This window comes from Gouania willdenowi, chromosome 5, assembly GCF_900634775.1.
Source record: "Gouania willdenowi chromosome 5, fGouWil2.1, whole genome shotgun sequence".
Taxonomy (NCBI): Eukaryota; Metazoa; Chordata; class Actinopteri; order Blenniiformes; family Gobiesocidae; genus Gouania; species Gouania willdenowi.
In genome coordinates, this window is record NC_041048.1 from 1010841 (window position 1) to 1030549 (window position 19709).

At 37.0% G+C, this 19709-nt stretch overlaps 3 protein-coding genes across 4 annotated transcripts in view; 2 read left to right on the forward strand and 1 right to left on the reverse strand.

Annotated features, from left to right (window-relative positions):
- Positions 1-1050: 1050 nt before the first annotated feature.
- Positions 1051-11492, forward strand: LOC114462887 (odorant receptor 131-2-like). The gene is made up of 4 exons (XM_028445973.1): positions 1051-1060; positions 9015-9075; positions 9159-9278; positions 10671-11492. The coding sequence occupies exons 2-4, from the start codon at positions 9028-9030 to the stop codon at positions 11490-11492; spliced, it is 990 nt and encodes a 329-aa protein (XP_028301774.1). The 5' UTR covers positions 1051-1060; positions 9015-9027.
- A 3130-nt stretch (positions 11493-14622) lies between these two features.
- Positions 14623-16302, forward strand: LOC114462888 (olfactory receptor 4K15-like). Its single transcript, XM_028445975.1, has 3 exons — positions 14623-14843; positions 14913-15051; positions 15805-16302. Exons 1-3 carry the CDS (start codon positions 14623-14625, stop codon positions 16300-16302), a joined length of 858 nt encoding a protein of 285 aa, XP_028301776.1.
- LOC114463973 (oocyte zinc finger protein XlCOF6-like) overlaps positions 15778-19709 on the reverse strand; it is a 30454-nt gene continuing 26522 nt past the window's right edge. Inside the window, exons 6-8 of one of the 2 annotated variants that reach the window (XM_028447919.1) lie at positions 17458-17530; positions 17139-17287; positions 15778-16237 (exon numbers count right to left, since the gene is read on the reverse strand). In XM_028447919.1, coding sequence (XP_028303720.1) covers positions 17233-17287; positions 17458-17530 — 128 coding nt within the window. In that variant the 3' untranslated portion in view covers positions 15778-16237; positions 17139-17232. Of the gene's footprint in view, positions 16238-17138; positions 17339-17457; positions 17531-19709 lie in introns of both variants that reach the window. The other variant, XM_028447918.1, reaches the window with a different exon arrangement.

Here is a 19709-nt window from a genome sequence, read left to right on the forward strand (position 1 = left end):
CCGTAGGGTGGCTGAGCTCTCCCTAAAGGTGCGTTCACATCGAACCCGTGATGAGTCGCTTGATCATAATGGCAGTTTTTGGCCGTTCCCTCACTTCATCGCTCCAGTGACGTGATGACCATGGAACAGTGTGTGTGTGCTGAGCTGGCAGCAGCGCTGAGAGGGCTGATCACTCCTTCTTCAGTCGTACGTTTACCGCACGTATCAGACAGCTTCACTTTTACAGTTTAAATGATTAACTTACGGAGTTACTAAAGGATGAGATCATTTAGAATGACCTCTTTAATTTTGCCCCAGTAAGTTGAGGAAGTGTACAGCCCTCCTGCTGCAGCCATCTCACTGTAGCGGGGGAGGGGCGGCTGCCTCGGCTCTACAGACAGTGACGTTTGGAGGAGTTATCGCTTGAAGCGGCTAGAAAAGTACACATTTTTCAACTTTGAGCGACTAGGTCGTGTCGGAAAGAGAGAAAGTGGGCGGGGAGAAAGAAGTCTGGGCCTTGTTGCTCAGGATGCTACTCCCACAACCCAAAGATGGATAGGCAGCAGAAGATAGATGGATAGATGATGGATAATGGATAATGGATGGATGGATGGATGGATGGACAAACTGCATGAAAATTGTTGTATACATCTTTCAGGGCCTGTTTTTACCAACAAGGCCCTGATTTGTTGCTGATAACAAACTGCTGACACCCTGTAAGGCAGCGCTTCTCAAAGTGTGGGGCCCGCCCCCTGGTGGGGAATGGAGATATGACAGGTGTGACACAACAAACAGGAGCAAACTTTCTTTCTTCATTGACAATGTGTGTATGTGTGTGTACGTTAGTGTGTGTGTGTATATGTGTGTATGTCAGTGTAAGTGTGTGTGTGTGTATGTCAGTGTGTGTGTGTGTGTGTCAGTGTATGTGTATATGTGTGTATGTCGGTGTGTGTGTGTGTGTGTGTGTGTGTGTCAGTGTATGTGTATATGTGTGTATGTCAGTGTGTGTGTGTGTGTGTGTTGATAAAGCCGACCCTCTGATCTCAGTATCTCAGTGTGTGTCTGAGCTGATCTGGATCAGGTGAGTACAGCTGCAGTGAGACACACTTACACACACCTACACACACATACACGCATGTTGTTCCTGTTGTGTGATAGTTTATGGTTTTATTGGTTGATGATGAAGGTGATGATGAAGGTGAAAACAGAGTCTGTGTTTCTGAGCTGTTCCTAATGTCGTGGTTAATAGTTTGATTCTACTTTTTTACCATGAATTACTTCTGTTATGTTTGAAAACATCCATGTGTTTTTATGACTTTACTTTACTGTCTATTATAGATATTAACTGATACTGTCTATTATAGATATTAACTGATACTGTCTATTATAGATATTAACTGATACTGTCTATTATAGATATTAACTGATACTGTCTATTATAGATATTAACTGATATTGTCTATTATAGATATTAACTGATACTGTCTATTATAGATATTAACTGATACTGTCTATTATAGATATTAACTGATATTGTCTATTATAGATATTAACTGATACTGTCTATTATAGATATTAACTGATATTGTCTATTATAGATATTAACTGATACTGTCTAATATAGATATTAACTGATATTGTCTATTATAGATATTAACTGATACTGTCTAATATAGATATTAACTGATATTGTCTATTATAGATATTAACTGATACTGTCTAATATAGATATTAACTGATATTGTGTATTATAGATATTAACTGATACTGTCTATTATGGATATCAACTGATACTGTCTATTATAGATATTAACTGTAACTGTCTAATATAGATATTAACTGTAACTGTCTAATATAGATATTAACTGTAACTGTCTAATATAGATATTAACTGTAACTGTCTAATATAGATATTAACAAATGAAACAGTATTTTATGTCTGAATAGATGAATTCCTATAGTTTTTATTATTTGCAGTTATTTTTCTCCTGATGTAGATCCTACGTTGACCTTTGTGTTTTTACCTCATGTTTTATTAACATCATTGTGTGTTTTGTTCCGTGTTGGGAGTAAAACAATACAAAAATAACAGATTCTGTAATTATAACTCATTACTGAAACAAAATCAGCATTAAATTACTCGTTAATTATTTCCACTGATATTCTAATGAAAACGAAAAAACGAGTCAACAAAATGTTGAAGACGGCGCCGTAAATTCTACCGCTTCCTGTGGCGTAGAAGAAGAAACTCTGCATTGTGATATAATATCTATTTAGCTTTACTCAGATTATTCTATTATTTAGACATAAGGTTTTGGTTTAAGTTATACAAACTTATTTTATTTATAGCCTTTTTGGCTCAAAGGTACATTTTAGATATTATTTATTTACATTAAACATGTATTTACAGTTAGATTTTATATTTAATTTGTTTTATGACTTTAATGTTGATTAAATGTTGTTTTCCTAGAGGATGTTTTTCATAGTCTATGTTTAGGCATCGTTTTGCAAATGTTGCACATTTTAGATTATTGATTATATATTTTATATATTGATAAATAAAAACTGATCCAAAGGTCAATAAAATATTATCGGGAAAAGGTGAATGTTTAGTGGCGTCACATTTGTAGACATTATTCTATAACGCAATCAATGTAATAAGATTAGTATTTTAAAATGACTTCACATAACAAAAATAAACAATTAGCTAAAAGTAAGTTAGTGTAATATTATAATACAAATATCCATCCATTTTCAAACCCACTTGCTCCTGTTTTACAGGGTCGCGGGGGTCTGCCGGGGCCAATCTCCGGCTCTTCATTGGGCGCTGGGAGGGGGTACACCCTGGAAAGGGCGCCAGTCCATCGCAGGGCATAATACAAATATGTAACGTTTTAATGTCTGTAACTAGTAAAATATAATGTTTTACAGTTTGAGAGTAACTTGCCCAACAATGATTTTTTATTTATTATTTTTAATATTCAGTAAATTTTTCTCTTATTTTGTGTGTTTTTTTGGTGTCGTTTTGTATGTTTCTGTTATTTCTGTACATTTTCTCAGGATCTTGTGTGTTTTTCTCTCATTTTCTGCTTTGTACGTTTGTCTTTTTTTGTGAGTTGCTGGTAAAACTTAATATAATTATCATTTTGAACTAAATATAAACATTATAGAACCCCATATTTTTATTGCATTTGTTTATTTTCAAGAACCTCCAGTAGTGCCATTGCGTACCCCTAGGGGTACACATACCTCCATTTGAGAAACACTGGATAAAAGAATAGAATGAATGAGTTTTATTGTAAATAAGAATTATTTCAGTTCTAGTTGTGGTCGTCCTGCCAGTGTTAGTGTTAATGTTAGTGTTAGTGTTAATGTTAGTGTTAGTGTTAATGTTAGTGTTAATGTAAGTGTTAATGTTAATGTTTGTGTTTATGTTTATGTAAGTGTTAGTGTTAATGTAAGGGTTAGTGTTAATGTATGTGTTAATGTAAGTGTTAGTGTTAGTGTTAATGTACATGTTAATGTTAATGTTAGTGTTTATGTAAGTGTTTATGTTTATGTTTATGTTAATGTAAATGTTAGTGTTAATGTAAGTGTTTATGTTAATGTTAATGTTAATGTTAATGTTAATGTAAGTGTTAGTGTTAATGTAAGTGTTAGTGTTAGTGTTAATGTAAGTGTTAGTGTTAGTGTTAATGTAAGTGTTAGTGTAAGGGTTAGCGTTAATGTAAGTGTTAGTGTTAGTAGTGTAAGTGTTAGTGTTAATGTAAGTGTTTATGTTAATGTTAATGTTAATGTTAATGTAAGTGTTAGTGTTAATGTAAGTGTTAGTGTTAATGTATGTGTTAGTGTTAATGTAAGTGTTAGTGTTAGTGTTAATGTAAGTGTTAGTGTAAGGGTTAGCGTTAATGTAAGTGTTAGTGTTAGTAGTGTAAGTGTTAGTGTTAATGTAAGTGTTTATGTTAATGTAAGTGTTAGTGTTAATGTAAGTGTTAGTGTTAATGTAAGGGTTAGTGTTAGTGTTAATGTAAGTGTTAGTGTTAGTGTTAATGTAAGTGTTAGTGTTAGTGTTAATGTAAGTGTTAGTGTAAGGGTTAGCGTTAATGTAAGTGTTAGTGTTAGCGTTAGTAGTGTAAGTGTTAGTGTTAATGTAAGTGTTAGTGTTAGTGTTAATGTAAGTGTTAGTGTTAATGTAAGGGTTAGTGTTAGTGTTAATGTAAGTGTTAATGTTAATGTAAGTGTTAGTGTTAGTGTAAGTGTTAGTGTGAATGTAAGGGTTAGTGTTAGTGTAAGTGTTAGTGTTAATGTAAGGGTTAGTGTTAATGTAAGGGTTAGCGTTAATGTAAGTGTTAGTGTTAGTAGTGTAAGTGTTAGTGTTAATGTAAGGGTTAGTGTTAGTGTTAATGTAAGGGTTAGTGTTAATATAAGTGTTAGTGTTAATGTAAGTGCTAGTGTTAATGTAAGTGTTAGTGTTAGTTAGTGTTAATGTAAGTGTTAGTGTTAATGTAAGTGTTAGTGTTAATGTAAGGGTTAGTGTTAGTGTTAGTGTTAGCGTTAATGTAAGTGCTAGTGTTAATGTAAGTGTTAATGTAAGGGTTAGTGTTAGTGTTAATGTAAGGGTTAATGTTAATGTAAGTGTTATACAGTTTGCGTCATGCTGATCAACCATATTTGTAGTCCCTAGAGTCAAAAAAGAAGTCTGTAAATTTTCATTCAAATATAAAGCTTCATTTGACTGGAACATTCTCCCATTACTGATCCGCTCTCTAACCTCTGTCTCTGTTTAAAAATGCTCTTGTCCTCCATCTCCAGAATATCTGTCAGCCTAAACCTTTTTTATTCATTTAATCTAATGAAAGTTTTTACTATCATTAGATAGCTACTATTAATGATATCACTAATATTACTTATTTATTTTTGTATAAAATATTTACTGTTTTGATCAACTGTTAAATGTATACTGTGTGTGTGTGTGTGGGTGTGTATGTGTGTATGTCTATCTATATTTTGTTGTATTTATTATTTTTGAAATATTGAATTCTTGTATTGTCTGCTCTGCTGTATCTGTCATTTTATGTAAGTTGAGGACCCCTCGAAAACCAGATGTTCCATCTCAAGGGGCTCATCCTCCAATAAATAAAAATAAAATAAAATAACGTTAGTGTTAGCGTTAATGTAAGTGTTAGTATTAGTGTTAGTGTTTATGTTAATGTAAGTGTTAGTGTTAATGTTAGTGTTAATGTAAGTGTTAGTGTTAGTGTAAGGGTTAATGTTAATGTAAGTGTTAGTGTTAATGTAAGTGTTAGTGTTAGCATTAATGTAAGTGTTAGTGTTAATGTAAGTGTTAGTGTTAGCATTAATGTAAGTGTTAGTGTTAATGTAAGGGTTAGTGTTAATGTGTTTATGTAAGGGTTAGTGTTAGTGTAAGTGTTAGTGTTAATGTAAATGTTAGTGTTAATGTAAGTGTTAATGTAAGTGTTAGTGTTAAAGTAAGGGTTAGTGTTAATGTAAGTGTTTGTGTTAATGTAAGGGTTAGTGTTAATGTAAGTATTAGAGTTAATGTAAGTGTTAGTGTTAGCGTTAATGTAAGTGTTAATGTAAAGGTTAGGGTTAGTGTTAATGTAAGTGTTAGTGTTAATGTAAGGGTTAATGTTAATGTAAGTGTTAATGTAAGGGTTAGTGTTAGTGTTAATGTAAAGGTTAGGGTTAGTGTTAATGTAGGGGTTAGTGTTAATGTAAGGGTTAGTGTTAGTGTCAATGTAAGGGTTAGTGTTAATGTAAGTGTTAGTGTTAATGTAAGGGTTAGTGTTAATGTAAGTGTTAGTGTTAATGTAAGTGTTAATGTAATGGTTAGTGTTAGTGTTAATGTAATGGTTAGTGTTAGTGTTAATGTAAGGGTTAGTGTTAATGTAAGTGTTAGTGTTAATGTAAGTGTTTATGTTTGTTTATGTTAATGTAAGTGTTAGTGTTAATGTAAGTGTAAGTGTTAGTGTAAATGTAAGTGTTAATGTAAGGGTTAGTGTTAATGTTAGTGTTAATGTTAGTGTTAATGTAAGTGTTAGTGTTAATGTAAGTGTTAGTGTTAATGTTAATGTAAGTGTTAGTGTTAATGTAAGTGTTAGTGTTAATGTAAGTGTTAGTGTTAATGTAAGGGTTAGTGTTAATGTAAGTGTTAGTGTTAATGTAAGGGTTAGTGTTAGTGTTAATGTAGGGGTTAGTGTTATTGTAAGTGTTAATGTAAGGGTTAGTGTTAATGTAAGGGTTAGTGTTAATGTAAGTGTTAGTGTTAATGTAAGTGTTAGTGTTTATGTAAGTGTTAGTGTTAATGTAAGTGTTAGTGTTAATGTAAGGGTTAGTGTTAGTGTTAATGTAGGGGTTAGTGTTATTGTAAGTGTTAATGTAAGGGTTAGTGTTAATGTAAGGGTTAGTGTTAATGTAAGTGTTAGTGTTTATGTAAGTGTTAGTGTTAATGTTAATGCAAGTGTTAGTGTTAATGTAAGTGTTAATGTAAGGGTTAGTGTTAATGTAAGGGTTAGTGTTAATGTTAATGTAAGTGTTAGTGTTAATGTTAATGCAAGTGTTAGTGTTAATGTAAGTGTTATTGTAAGGGTTAGTGTTAATGTAAGGGTTAGTGTTAATGTTAATGTAAGTGTTAGTGTTAATGTAAGTGTAAATGTAAGGGTTAGTGTAACTTAAAAAAGGTGAAGGAATAGTGACAATAAAAAGAAAGTTGATTATGAACTTCCTGTGTTTATTTACTAAGAAATAATCTTTAAAAATGAGCCATGAACACAGAGTTGTTTTTTTGTGTGTTTATTTTTGTATTTGTTTCTCAATATGTGAATGTGTGTATGTATATATGCTGTATGTGCATGTATACTCTTCATTTATTAATTTGACTTTATTTCCCTGCTTTTTGTATGGTTTTCATTCTTTCTTTGTTATTGTATAATTAATTTAATTCAAGAAAAATTGAAAAACTTTAAACCAAAAACAAACAAAAATAAGGAAATTAAAAACTAAAACAATCATCTGTAGACCTCAGCACTGAGTGAAGGACATTAAAAAACTAAAATAGTTTAAATGTAGAAAAATATAATTACATTTGTTCTATGAGTGCTCTGGGTAAATAGTTTAGTTGGGGAAAAGGAGTAATTTTAACATATATATATATATAAATATATATATATATATATATAAAGTATGTGAGACATTGACAACAACAAGCACTAAATGACACATTTCAGGATCTAAACTTACGTTTCCTTAGATCTGTGACCAAATATTTGTTCATTTTAGAGGAATGTTGTCTAATTGTTAATCAGATTTTAATAGACTGGAGCTTTCTTTTGACAATTTGTGACTGCCGCCATGTGATATTAGCGTGGGAAAACTGAGTTTCATTGAATGTGTGTATTTGGAAGGACTGAGATATTAGTTACATCATGATTCATGTTTTGATTCTCGGTCATTTATCATTTTCTCCGTGGGACACATTGGATGCTCTACAGCAGTGTTTCTCAAATGGAGGTATGTGTACCTCTAGTAGAGGTTAGATCGGGCTCAAAAAATCCAGCCCGGCCCGCCCCGAGCACGACCCATTATCTTAAATTGTAGGCCTGAGCCCAAAGCAAATAAATTATTATTTTATTGAACGTATTGCAGCTGTAGATTATTAGCACGTTGTCTCTGGGAGGGGAGGGGAGGGGGGGCACACACTCACCACAGCTCTAAAGGTATTTTAATAACGTGACTCGAGTCGTTATCACAGTTTTACAGGCTTTTGTGGAGGTCGTAGTAACACGCCAAAAATAAACAAACAAACACACGAAGAAGTCATACACACACTACCGTGGGAACAGAATTGTTCACTCTTTTGCTCGCTTACACCCGCCCTTTCCCCAGCCTCCCAGCCAATCAACACTCAGAACACATGTAAACAAAGACACATATTGGCAGAGAAAGCTGCAGTAACCATGATGCCTTCATGGCCGTGGGAAATCTCATTATCAGTTAACCACTGAATACACACAGTGGAACATAACCAGAACATAGAACCGTTACAGTATGTAGACCAGACCAGGTGGTCTATGTGTGGAACACAGACCTGACTGAAGAACCAATCATATTTGTTCTCTGAGCAAAATCAGCAAATAATCATCAGTGAATGTGAACAACTAAACACAACACAGTTAATATCCTGTCACACTACGAGTAGAAACACTTTAGAAATGATACCATAACAATATAGAAGTGTTTTTGTGTTTATTAATAAAAAATATTCATGTCATAAAGATAAAAAAAAAAAAAACAAAAAAGTTAAAAATGAGGTCTGAGCCTGGCCCGAACTCAAGTCGGGCTCGGACCAAGAATCTAAACTCTAACCTCTCGGGGAACGCGATGGCACTACAGGGGGTATTAGAGAGAGAGAGAGAGAGAGAGGAAAATTAACAAATTAAAGATTTAAAAACATGTGGTTTTTATCTTTAGTTAAAAATAGTAATAACACTAAATATTAGCAGCAACTCACAAAACGACAACAAAAACACACCAAATAAAAGAAAAATTAACTGAATATTATGATATAAAGAACAAACAACAAAAAATACACAAAATGACACCAAAAACACACACACTTTTCAGGGTGTCATCAGGTGCTAGGCAGGGGTACACCCAGGACAGGGTTCCAGTCCATTGTACTAGACTCAGTTATATTCAAATAATACACAAATAGGACTTTTTCTGCTTTTTCTAACCCTAACTTTATTTTTACATTTTTTTTTCTATTTTCATAGCTTACATGAGCTGGAGTGGGCAGAACGTCAACACGTAGTAGATCTGCTGTAATCCCTTAAAAATAGATAAACATAACAGGTTTATAGATAAAAAGAGGAAAAATGAAGGTTTAGAGGTTCTAAAGTAAGGGTCGGGGACCAAGTCCACGCTGCAGCTGTTTGGTTTATGTGGAACCAAAGGCAAATGTTGGAGCGACTGCTTTCAACAGGTTTTTCTGCTGCTGTGAACTTCATTCTCAGGTTAGGTCGAAGCATGACGTCATCAATGAGTCTCCGAGGAAACGGGACTTCAGAGTATCAGGTTTGTTGATGTTAGCGTGTGTTATAGTCTGCCTCAACACACACACACACACACACACTGACCTTCTCCTGTCGGTGTTTCAGATCCCTCCCGTCAGAGAAACCTTCACTACAGCGCTGGTCAAGAACCTGATTGTGGTTCTGGTCTGGCTCGTCCTCACCTACATCAATGGAACACTGATCATCACCTTCTTCAGACACCAGGTGAGCTCAGACACGCTCAAAGCCTCCCCAGGTCACACTGTCGTTGTCCACTTGAGAGTTGAAGTCCCCCAAGGAGACATTAGATTCCCCAAACGTGTCAGTATCTAGTACCATTACCAGGGTGGGCGCACGACACCTCCACAACATTGAGTACCCATCCCTCAGGGTAAACCCCCACATAGAGGTCCACCGCTGTGTTCAGGTTAGCCAACAGATCCAGTGACTGTTCCACCAAAGAGGTGACCATCCAAGTCCCAAACGATTATTTCATGTCCAGGGATTGGACGGCAGATCTTTTTTCCAGAACCTTCTGCTTCCCCCTATGAGAGGTGGTTCAGCAAGGAGGTGGGGGAGGGGAGTTGGACCAGCCCATGTCACCTATTCGGGTTGGCACTCATCAAGACAGGTCCTGGGTACAAAGTTTCTTGATGTTATCCTCATCAGGGTCGTTGAAGCATCCCTTAGCCTTGACCTTTAGTCAAAGACCAGTTGTTTTGAGCGACCAGGAAGTTACTGCACAAAAGACGGATAAATCCATCCAGGACAAAGGAGAACGCGAGGTTAGACGCTATCTTGGATAAATTGGTTGCATGTTTGCTGAGTCAGGATAAAGAGATGAGGCTTAGTGAAGCTGTGGATGTTAGAGATAAGTGGGTGGTGAGTCGGTGACAGCTTTCTGAAGAAGACAATGAAATCAATCACAGAATCACAGATGAAAGTATGGATGATGGAGGCGCAGCTTTGTTTACACCTGTAAATAACTGAGGCTTCTACAGAAAAATGAAGAAATAAAAGATGTGATATGGGAAAAAAGGAACAGAAGCACTTTTAAAAAGGATTTAGGTTTTAGGTTTCATCCCCTATCCTGGTTTTGTATGATAACCCCAGGTGATGGTTTGTTGCTCAGTGGTCACAGACTCACAGGCAGCACGTCAGCTCGGTGGATCTTTTCTGATCTTTATCCACATTTACCGTTGAAAGATCTTTCACACGCATTCAGTCAGTTTGGAACAGTGACGTGCTCCTGATCTTTTACAGCTTTTATCTTCTCTTGAAGTTCTTCTCTCTTCCTGTAGTAGGCGTTTTAAACGAGTGCTTCCATCCTGTTGACAAAGAACACCAACACCTTTCCAGCGGTTCTTGGTAGAATGGTTCTTGTCTTCATCATGGTTGCCAGCTATCCCTAATCTCACAGTTACCTTCCCACTCCTTCCTCTTCGTCCTCTCGGCACAGTTTGAATGATCCTGGTTCAGTCAGCTCTGGGAAAGTCAGAGGCTAAAACCCTTGTCTGTAGGTTTTTTGGTATGTTTAGCCTTTCATTGGATGTCTACAGAAACGTTTGGACCAAAAACTGAATCTGACTCCTTCCTTCTCTTGTTTTCTCCGTACAGACCTTCTACGAGGATCCGCGATACATCCTCTTCATCCACATGGTGATCAACGACGGCCTCATGCTGACCACAACCGTCCTGCTCTTCGTCCTCAGCTACACCTTATTCAGGATCAATGTGTCTTTATGCAGCTTCCTCCTCCTGACGGCTGTCTTCACAACCAGGAACACTCCGATCAACCTGGCCGGCATGGCCATCGAGCGTTACATCGCCGTCTGCAAACCGTTACGCTACTCCCAGATCTGCACAGTGCGGAGGACCTACATGGTCATCGGCTGGATTTGGTTTGTCACTGTGACCCCGGACATCATAGACCTGTTTGTGACGCTGGCCCTGGAGCCATTGAGCTTCTTCTACGAGTCCGTGTTCTGCGTGCGTGAAAGTTTGTTCAAGATACAGATCCTGACGCACAAAAAGTTGGCCTTTGACATCATCTATTTCTTCTTGGTGTTCCTCGTCCTGGTCTCCACCTACCTGAAGGTCCTCTTTGCAGCCAGGGCCGTGTCCACTGACGTGTCTGCTCAGAAAGCCAGAAACACCATCCTCCTCCACGGGCTCCAGCTGGCCATGTGCATGCTCTCCTACATCACCCCGATCATCCAGGTCCTTGTGCGCTTCGTCAACCCAGGTTACAGCCTTAAAGTCCAGTTTCCCACTTACCTGATCGTCTACATCCTGCCCCGCTTCCTGAGCCCCATCATCTATGGCATCAGGGACCAGAAGTTTAGGAAGTATCTGAAGATGTACCTGCTGATTGGAAGGTGTCGTAGAGCAGCCAAGAAAGTGCAGCCTGAAAGGGCGGAGCGGGATGAGACTGGATGAGGCTGTAGCGCAAACGATAACACGGTTGGCTTTGAAATGTTGGTTTTGTCAGATGTAAAAAATAAAGTGACATGAAAAACTTTCCCTCATCTTTGTACCACGAAAACACCAAAATGAACCAGTGTTCAGGTTCAGTAGTCTCCTACATACCTGGAGGAGACACAAAAAATTCTGAGGGCCGCATGCCAACCATTTCTGCTTCAGGGGTATACCAATATGGCCGCTGAGGGAGGGAGACTGCTAACGTGGAAGCAGTAATTTTTCAAAATAAAACCCCAGAGATAATATACATATCATTTCTATAGCCTCATTCTTTCTTTTGGTCTCAGTGAATGGTGGTGGAAGGTTAGCGTTAAGTTTAGGTGTTTGTGATTTGTGTTGTTTTGCATGGATAACATTTATGTTTGGATATGATAAAGATATCTACAACTAATTAATTCTAAAGATCTAATAATTCTCATCAAATTCTATATTTTAAATATTTCCAAAATTCTTGTGCTAATGTTCCTTGATTTATGTCTCCTTTAGTCACAGAAACACGTTAGCGATATGTGTTCATTTAAATAAAAGACCAAAGATACAGAGTGGGAATGTTCTATGACATCATAACCCCCCCCCACACACACACACACACACACACACACACACACACACACACACACACACACACACACACACACACACACACACACACACACACACACACACACACACACACACACACACACACACACACACACACACACACACACACACACAGCCTTATTTAGGAGGCGGTGTGCTGCCGCAGGAGGTGACGGACTCAGTCAGTGACTCCTCAGGTGAGACTCAGTTTCCTTTAGTATCAAACAGACATTATTTAGACAGACTTCTTTATATTATTATTGCATTGATTATTATTATTATAACAATAATTTTTAGTAGTAGTAGTACTTTTATTGTTATTATTATTATTATTCCAATAATAATATTACATTGATAATTAGTGTTATTGCATTGATTAATATAATTGGTTTGTGATCGTGTTACTACTATAACTGCCTTTGTTAAACTTTATTAGTTTTGATCTGTGTCACACTCCAAATGTTTTAATCATTTTAACGTGTTAATAATTACATTTGAGTATCAAAATGTTGCCTCATTGATCGTTTTACTTTATTTAAAAGTCATTTGTGTGTTTAATGACATTCATCAATCATTCACAGTATTTAACAGATGTTACGGTTAAACTGGTCATTGTTTTAACTGGTGATATATCACTGAGGTAAATATACTCAAATGTAAAGACAGACTCTAATGGCATTTCAAACAGTGACAGCAGTGTGTGTAGGTGTTACAGTTAAACTGGTGACCTTTTAAGATGATACTGATAAAAACGTGATTTAAAGGTGTTTTTCTAACACATTAACATTCATCAGCCTTGGTAAAAAGAGACATTCAAAATGTTTATAGGCGTTTTGGTTCAACTCGTGAATAATTCAAATGGTGATGATCTACTGTAATAAATCATAAACTTTACATGTTTGTTAAAAAAAAAGCTAATTATCAGTGACATAAAATGATTTCAACCCTCGAGGCACCTTTAAAAAACCTGCACTCTGATCTTAACCAAAACGCTTCAACAACTCCAGACCAAACCATAGATAGAAAATGTTCACTATATTTCTGTATGTTTATGTTTTTATGCTCTTTTTGTCATAAAAACACAATTTTTTCAATGAGAAAAACACAAAATATGCATATTTTGTGTTTTAAAAAATAAGGTGCAAAACGAAATATTTGATATGAAGTAATTACAGACGACTAAGTCAATAATTGATAGGAACATGGATTTTAAAGGTATTATTACTTTTAGAGTTATGAGCATTTATTGAAAAAAATGACACTCTTTGACCAGAAAACACAACAGTACCTTTACCCTTTATGTCGTATATTAATATTTTTCCCCCTTTTTTCAGGTCAGAACTTCAGACCAAACCATAACTCTAAAATTTTTCATTACATTTGTATATCGTTCATGTTTTTATGCACTTTTTTTGTCATAAACCTCTGATAAACTAGTTCATTTTGCCTTTTGATGTTCACCTTTCACACACACCTTAACGCACGAATGATATTCCTAACCACACCCACTCCAGTCCTTCATGTGCATCTCAACACATCCAGTCCATTTGTATGGTTTTCAGATGTTTTATTTCCATGTATTTTGCAGGGTAAGAATAAGTGTTTTCTATTGAAACTCTATGTAATGAAGCTCTGCTGACCCTGGTGGATATGGGGGGGTCATCCCAAAACATGTTTTCCTTTATTTTGAAGGTAGAGGCTTAAATTTATCAGGTATTTATGGGAAAAACACTTTTATATGTCAGGACAACAGTAAATATAATATGTGGTTATAATGAGAGCCAATGGGACCAAATGGATCCTGAAGTTAAAATGTGTCGGTACATTTTAGTTCTCATGTTCTACACATGTTGCAATAAAAGTGATCATAGAATTATGAACATGACAATAAAATAAAAATCCTGTCCAAAGTTCATATAATTAGTCTTTAAACTGAATGAGATTTTGAGAATTTAAAAAAGCTGAATAAGCAGAAAGTACAGGTGTTTGTTTGTTAGTCTAATACGTAAGATTTCAGAGGGACAACAATGTTTTATCACTTTTACATTTTCAAAAAAAAAAAAAGGGTAGTTTATGCCTTTTTCTAAATAATTTCTTAGGCTTTCCTGTATAAACAATATACCCACAGAAACAGAAATTATACAGCATTCATTTAGAAAAATATATGAAATTAATAAATAGCACCAACTGTGTTTCACATAAACTGGTGACCATTTAAAAAAGGATTCACTTCTTGTTTAGTTTAATACTTTAAAAGTGTTTGTTGGTGTTATAAGTAAAATAATCACAAGTGACCAAATACATGAATAAAAGTCCAGTGTGTGCTTTATCTTATTCAGTTTTCAAAATAAAAGTATGCTGGTTCATCAAAAACACTGGTGATGGTGATATTTTGTGACGCACGGAACACCTGCTACAGTTGGACTCGTGATCATGTGATCTTGTGACTGGCACCAGTTGGTGTTGTGGGTGTTTTTTAGTGAGTGTTTTTCATACCTGAGTCCTAATGGTGATGTTTCTGCAGAGCGAGAAGGTGATGACAGAAAGCAACTGCTCCTGCTCTTTAGGACCTCTGCTGGGAAACGGCAGCTCCTCACAGACAGGGGGCGCTGTTTTCCCTCAGGACAGCTTCTCCAACGCGCTGACCAAGAACATCGTGGCCATGTTGGTGTGGCTAATGCTGAGCATCATCAACAGCAGCATGGTGCACACCTTCCTCCGACACAGGTAACAGCGACACCGCTGGACAGATGTGGAGATGCACACAGAGAATAGTGACTATCATCTCGTCCTCAGCTTCTTCTACGAAAACCCTCGTTACATCATGTTCATCATCATGGTGATTAACGACGCGCTGCAGCTAACGCTGGTCACTGCTCTCTATGTGGTCAGCTACATCTTCAGAAAGATCCACGCCTCCGTCTGCTGCCTGCTGGTGCTGAACATTATCCTCATCACATGACCACTCAGTTAAGATAAGGTCATATACGCTAGTATAAGCTATGCTAAGATAAGCTATGCTAAGATAGGCTATGCTAAGATAAGCTATGTGAAAATATGATAAAATAACATAGGCTAAAATAACCTATACTAAGATAAGCTATAGAGGGTTTTCACGGCGCGTCATCAACCCAGAAGTCGCCATTTTGGAGATAAGCAGCAGGTTCACAAACAGCAGATGAAATGATTATTATTATTATGACTATTGCCGTGTTTCTGGCTGTACTAATCGGTCAGAACATGAAAAACATGGAGTTTTATATGATCAGGAAGAACAAGCTTTTCTGTGATTTATCCATCGCTAAGTACACCATGGTGCACCTCCAACATGTACTGTCAACAGCCGTTTACCTCCAACATGGCCGCGTATCAGGGTTACTGCCCAGAAAGTGATGTCGGTGAAAACCCCTCTATGCTAAGATAAGCTATGTAAAGATAATGCTAAATAAGCTATAATAGGATAAGCTAAGATAACCTATGCTCAGATAGGCTAAGCTATAAAAAAAAAAAAAAAAAAAAACCTATGCTAAGGTAAGATAAGATCTACGAAGACAAGCTAAGATATACTAAACAAGGACAAGATAAACTACTGTAAGTAAGGTAAGCTAAAATAAGAAAGGCTAAAGTAATCTAAATAGATCAAAGTAAAGCTAAGCTGGGCTAATCCTTCAGCGTTTCCTCTGCTCAGGTGATGACGGCCGTGTTCTCCACCCGCTCCACCCCTCTGATCCTGGCTGGGATGGCGGTGGAGCGCTACGCCTCTATATGTTTCCCGCTGCACTACAGCCAGATGTGCACGGTCCCGCGCACGCTGGTCCTGGTGGGTGTCATCTCTGTGCTGAGTGCGTTACCACCCGTCACCGACCTGCTGATTACCCTGGTCCAGGAACCACCCACCTTCTTCCACACCTCCATCTTCTGCGACCAGTCACTGCTGTTCCGCCATCGCTCCATTTACTACAAGAACTGCGTGTTCGACGGCACCTACCTGTCCTTCGTGGTGCTGGCGCTCATCTACACCTACTGTAAGATCGTTCTGACAGCGCGCGCTGCCTCCACTGGCCTGGTGCTGGTGAAGAGAGCCCGGAACACGGTGCTGCTGCACATGGCTCAGGTGGGTTCTGCACAAATCCAGATGTTTGGAATCATTACTTCAATGATCAGGAAACACGTGTTCTGGTTTTAGGACCAGGTTTGTTTTTAACTTGTGGGGCCAATAACAGATTAAAAGGCGTCAGTTGTTCAATGAAGTTTGAGAATTCAGTTAAAGACATTAGAGACAAAGAAACTCCTCTGACACTGAATGAGTTCTATCTAGAGACCTGTCCATATGTTTGTTAGCTTAGACACAAAGCCACCAGTCCCACATGTTTAGATTAGCTTAGCATGTAGCCACCTGTCCCACTTGTTTGGGTTAGCTTAGCATGTAGCTGCACTGGCAGAGCAGAGTCAAAAGGTGGAACTTTGTCATCAGGTCCACTTTTCAGGTTTATTTTTAAATAACGAATAAACTTTTATTTATTGTGTGACGAGGTATCAACACGTGTAAACATCAACGTATCGTCAGCGTATAAATCAACTTATTTTTATGCATTTTTTCTTTTTTAGGTTTTCAAAAATTATCTGAGTTTTTTAAGGTTTGAAAAATAATATTTAGTTCCTGTAAGTGAAATTCAGCTGTTTTCTGACTGAGTTAAACTGGTGTCGAGAACATTTGTATTTATCAGTTTATTCTAAACACGAGCTGTCATCTTCATAGTAGAATTATATTCTACCTTTTTTCTGAGTCAAACTAAAACCCACGACTCAATAAACGGGTTATTAAGCAGAAAGAAATAATCTAATCATAATCTGACACCAACCATCTACGCAGGAATTTTTTTTAGTTTTGGTAACATTCAAAAATTCAGCTGAGTCAGAGTGAAACCTCACTGCTGTTGTTGTGTGTTTCAGCTGCTGCTGTGCATGCTGGCCTTTGTGGTCCCATCCCTTCAGACCGCCCTCATCTCCCTCTTTCCTCACCTCAGCATGGAGATCCGTTACGTCTTCTTCCTCCTCGTCTACATCATCCCTCGCTTCCTCAGCCCCATCATCTACGGCTTCAGGGACGAGAAGTTCAGAAAGTACTGGGCGAGGTACTTCTCCTGCTACAGGCACGGCGCGGTCGGAGGCTGAATTTCACAAAACTAAAGTCAACTAAAGGGAAGAAGACAATGTCGTGCCTGAAAGACAAAAAGATGGGAAAAAAGACCCAATCCATCTGTTTTTATGGCACTGTACAGATCTGTGAAAGTGTTAGCATCTCATTATTAGCCAACACGGAAAGAGTTTCATGACTTACCAACATTTCTTTCTCAGCAGACATGTGACTCTCCTCTGATTGGCCACTGCATAGGCGGAGTTTGAGATTCTCACTGGGGGGCAAAAGAAAAATTAATAGAATTAAATATATAGACTGTCTTGCAATTCTCGCCAACCACAATGTGTGTAACATATATAATAATGCAAAAATTAATTGTAACATAATTTATAATGTTGAATATAATTTTTTTTTTTTTGTCAGCGCAATGTTTAATGTTGTAAATTCATGATAAAATCTTTCAGCTTCATTTTTTGTGCTGCAGTACCATACATAAACTGCTGGGGGCAGTGTTGCTTCACCATTTACATTTTGGAGAAGAATTGTACAACAGAAGAAAAACCAACCTAAAGTTTGGGATCATTTCACTGAAAAACAAGGCCAGACCATGAAACAAAAACAAAGCAGAAAATGTTTAAACTTTGAAACAAAAGTCAGGACATTTTGAAACGTAAAATATAAGTTTCTATAAAAGTTCCGCAGCTTTGTATGAAGAAGAGCCTGAAAGAGAAACCAGTGGTTAGTGTGCATGCTAACAGTTTCCCACACTGTTTCAGTTATACATCTCACATTAGTTCAGATCCACAGACATAAGATTCAAAAACATGAATTCACTCTAAGGCGACAACGTGCTGAAAAACAATTGTTCCAGAGAGAGAAACCACACAATGCTGTGAACAGTAGAAAACATTCACTGACAGGAACACGCTGCCATCTGGTGGATCAACATGGAACACACGGTAAAAAGCTCCTCAGCCACATCTCTACCTCTGCTCTGGAAATGGAAAGAATTGTTCTTGTTTCCCACGTCTTTTTTCCATTTTATCTTTCCAGAGTTTGAATGGACACATTATTTTATTAATATTTTTTAAAATCCTACAATAAATGGATGCTTTCTTTTGATTGAATGGGTATTTTTGTTTGTTTGGTTTCAATCCTGTGTGGCACATGTAGCATTTCTTTTGATGGATAAACTGTTGAACACAAAGAACAGATGCTGAGTGTTTTGGTGGTTGATGGTGGAACAGAACATTTATATCATAAATTCTTTACATTCCAACTCAAAAATCACACATAATACGTAAGAAAAGTACAGGAGAGAAGTTTGAGCTTCTTTAATTATGGAAGAATAATTCTGTGTTCAGACTATTGTGAGAAACTATTACATTCAAAACCTACTTATTCACAAAAGCGTACAGCGTGTAATTGTGATCATTTAAAGCGGACTAGGTCCCCTCTGTAGTGATCGTTGAGATCACTAAGTGCGCTTAGTACAAAACGAAACCTCGTCTGTAGTGGCATCATTTCAGATCATGGAGGATGCTGCAAGATGTTTAATATTAATATTAATATAACCAATAGGAACGAGTGTATCATAGTGTATCATGTTTTTTCTGCAGTCTGTGTCTTCTCCTCTCCCTCTGAGGGTTCTCTTTTCTGTTTCAGGTGTTTTGATGCTGGAGCTGGTGGTTCCTGATCAGTGGTTCACAGCTAGTCTAGAACATTCTGATGGTCTATCCTTCTATTCTATTCTGTTTGTCCTTCTGTTCACTAACAACAACCAGTGGAACCAGATGTTCTCCACCTCTGAACCTGGTTCTAATGGAGATTTATTTCTATAAAAAGAGGGAGTTTTTTCTTCTGTCGCTAAATTTGTTTGTTCATGTGGATCTTCTTGGGTTCTTTTTCTTACTATGGACTTTATATTTTGTTAAGTGCACTGAGATGACTTTGTATAAATAAAGTTGAGAGAGAGAGAGTTGTTTCTGATTGGTTGAATCCAGAATCAAAGAATTCTGAGGGTAAAACTGTCAGCGTTCTAAAATGTGCTTCATTCTGCTCCATGTAACCTAATGTCACCTTTTTCTGTAGCCATGATTATTGTAACAACTGAACAGATAAAGTTCCTCTGACGTGTTGCCTTGACACAATATCCTCAAACTTCTTTAAAACTGTTGTAAAGTCATTTATCACTGATTAGTATCAGATAATTAACTGCTCATTCCAATCAGGCACCGTACCAAAATCCCTGAAAGTAGCTGCTGTTAAACCTCTGTTAAAAAGAGAACACTGGATGCCTCTATACTGGCTAACTATAGACCAATCAGAACCTTCCATTCATGGCCAAGATCATTGAGAAGGTGGTCTTCAACCAACTGAGTCAATTCTTAACATTCAACAAAATATTTGATAAATTTCAGTCAGGTTTTGGTTCTCATCACATCACAGAAACT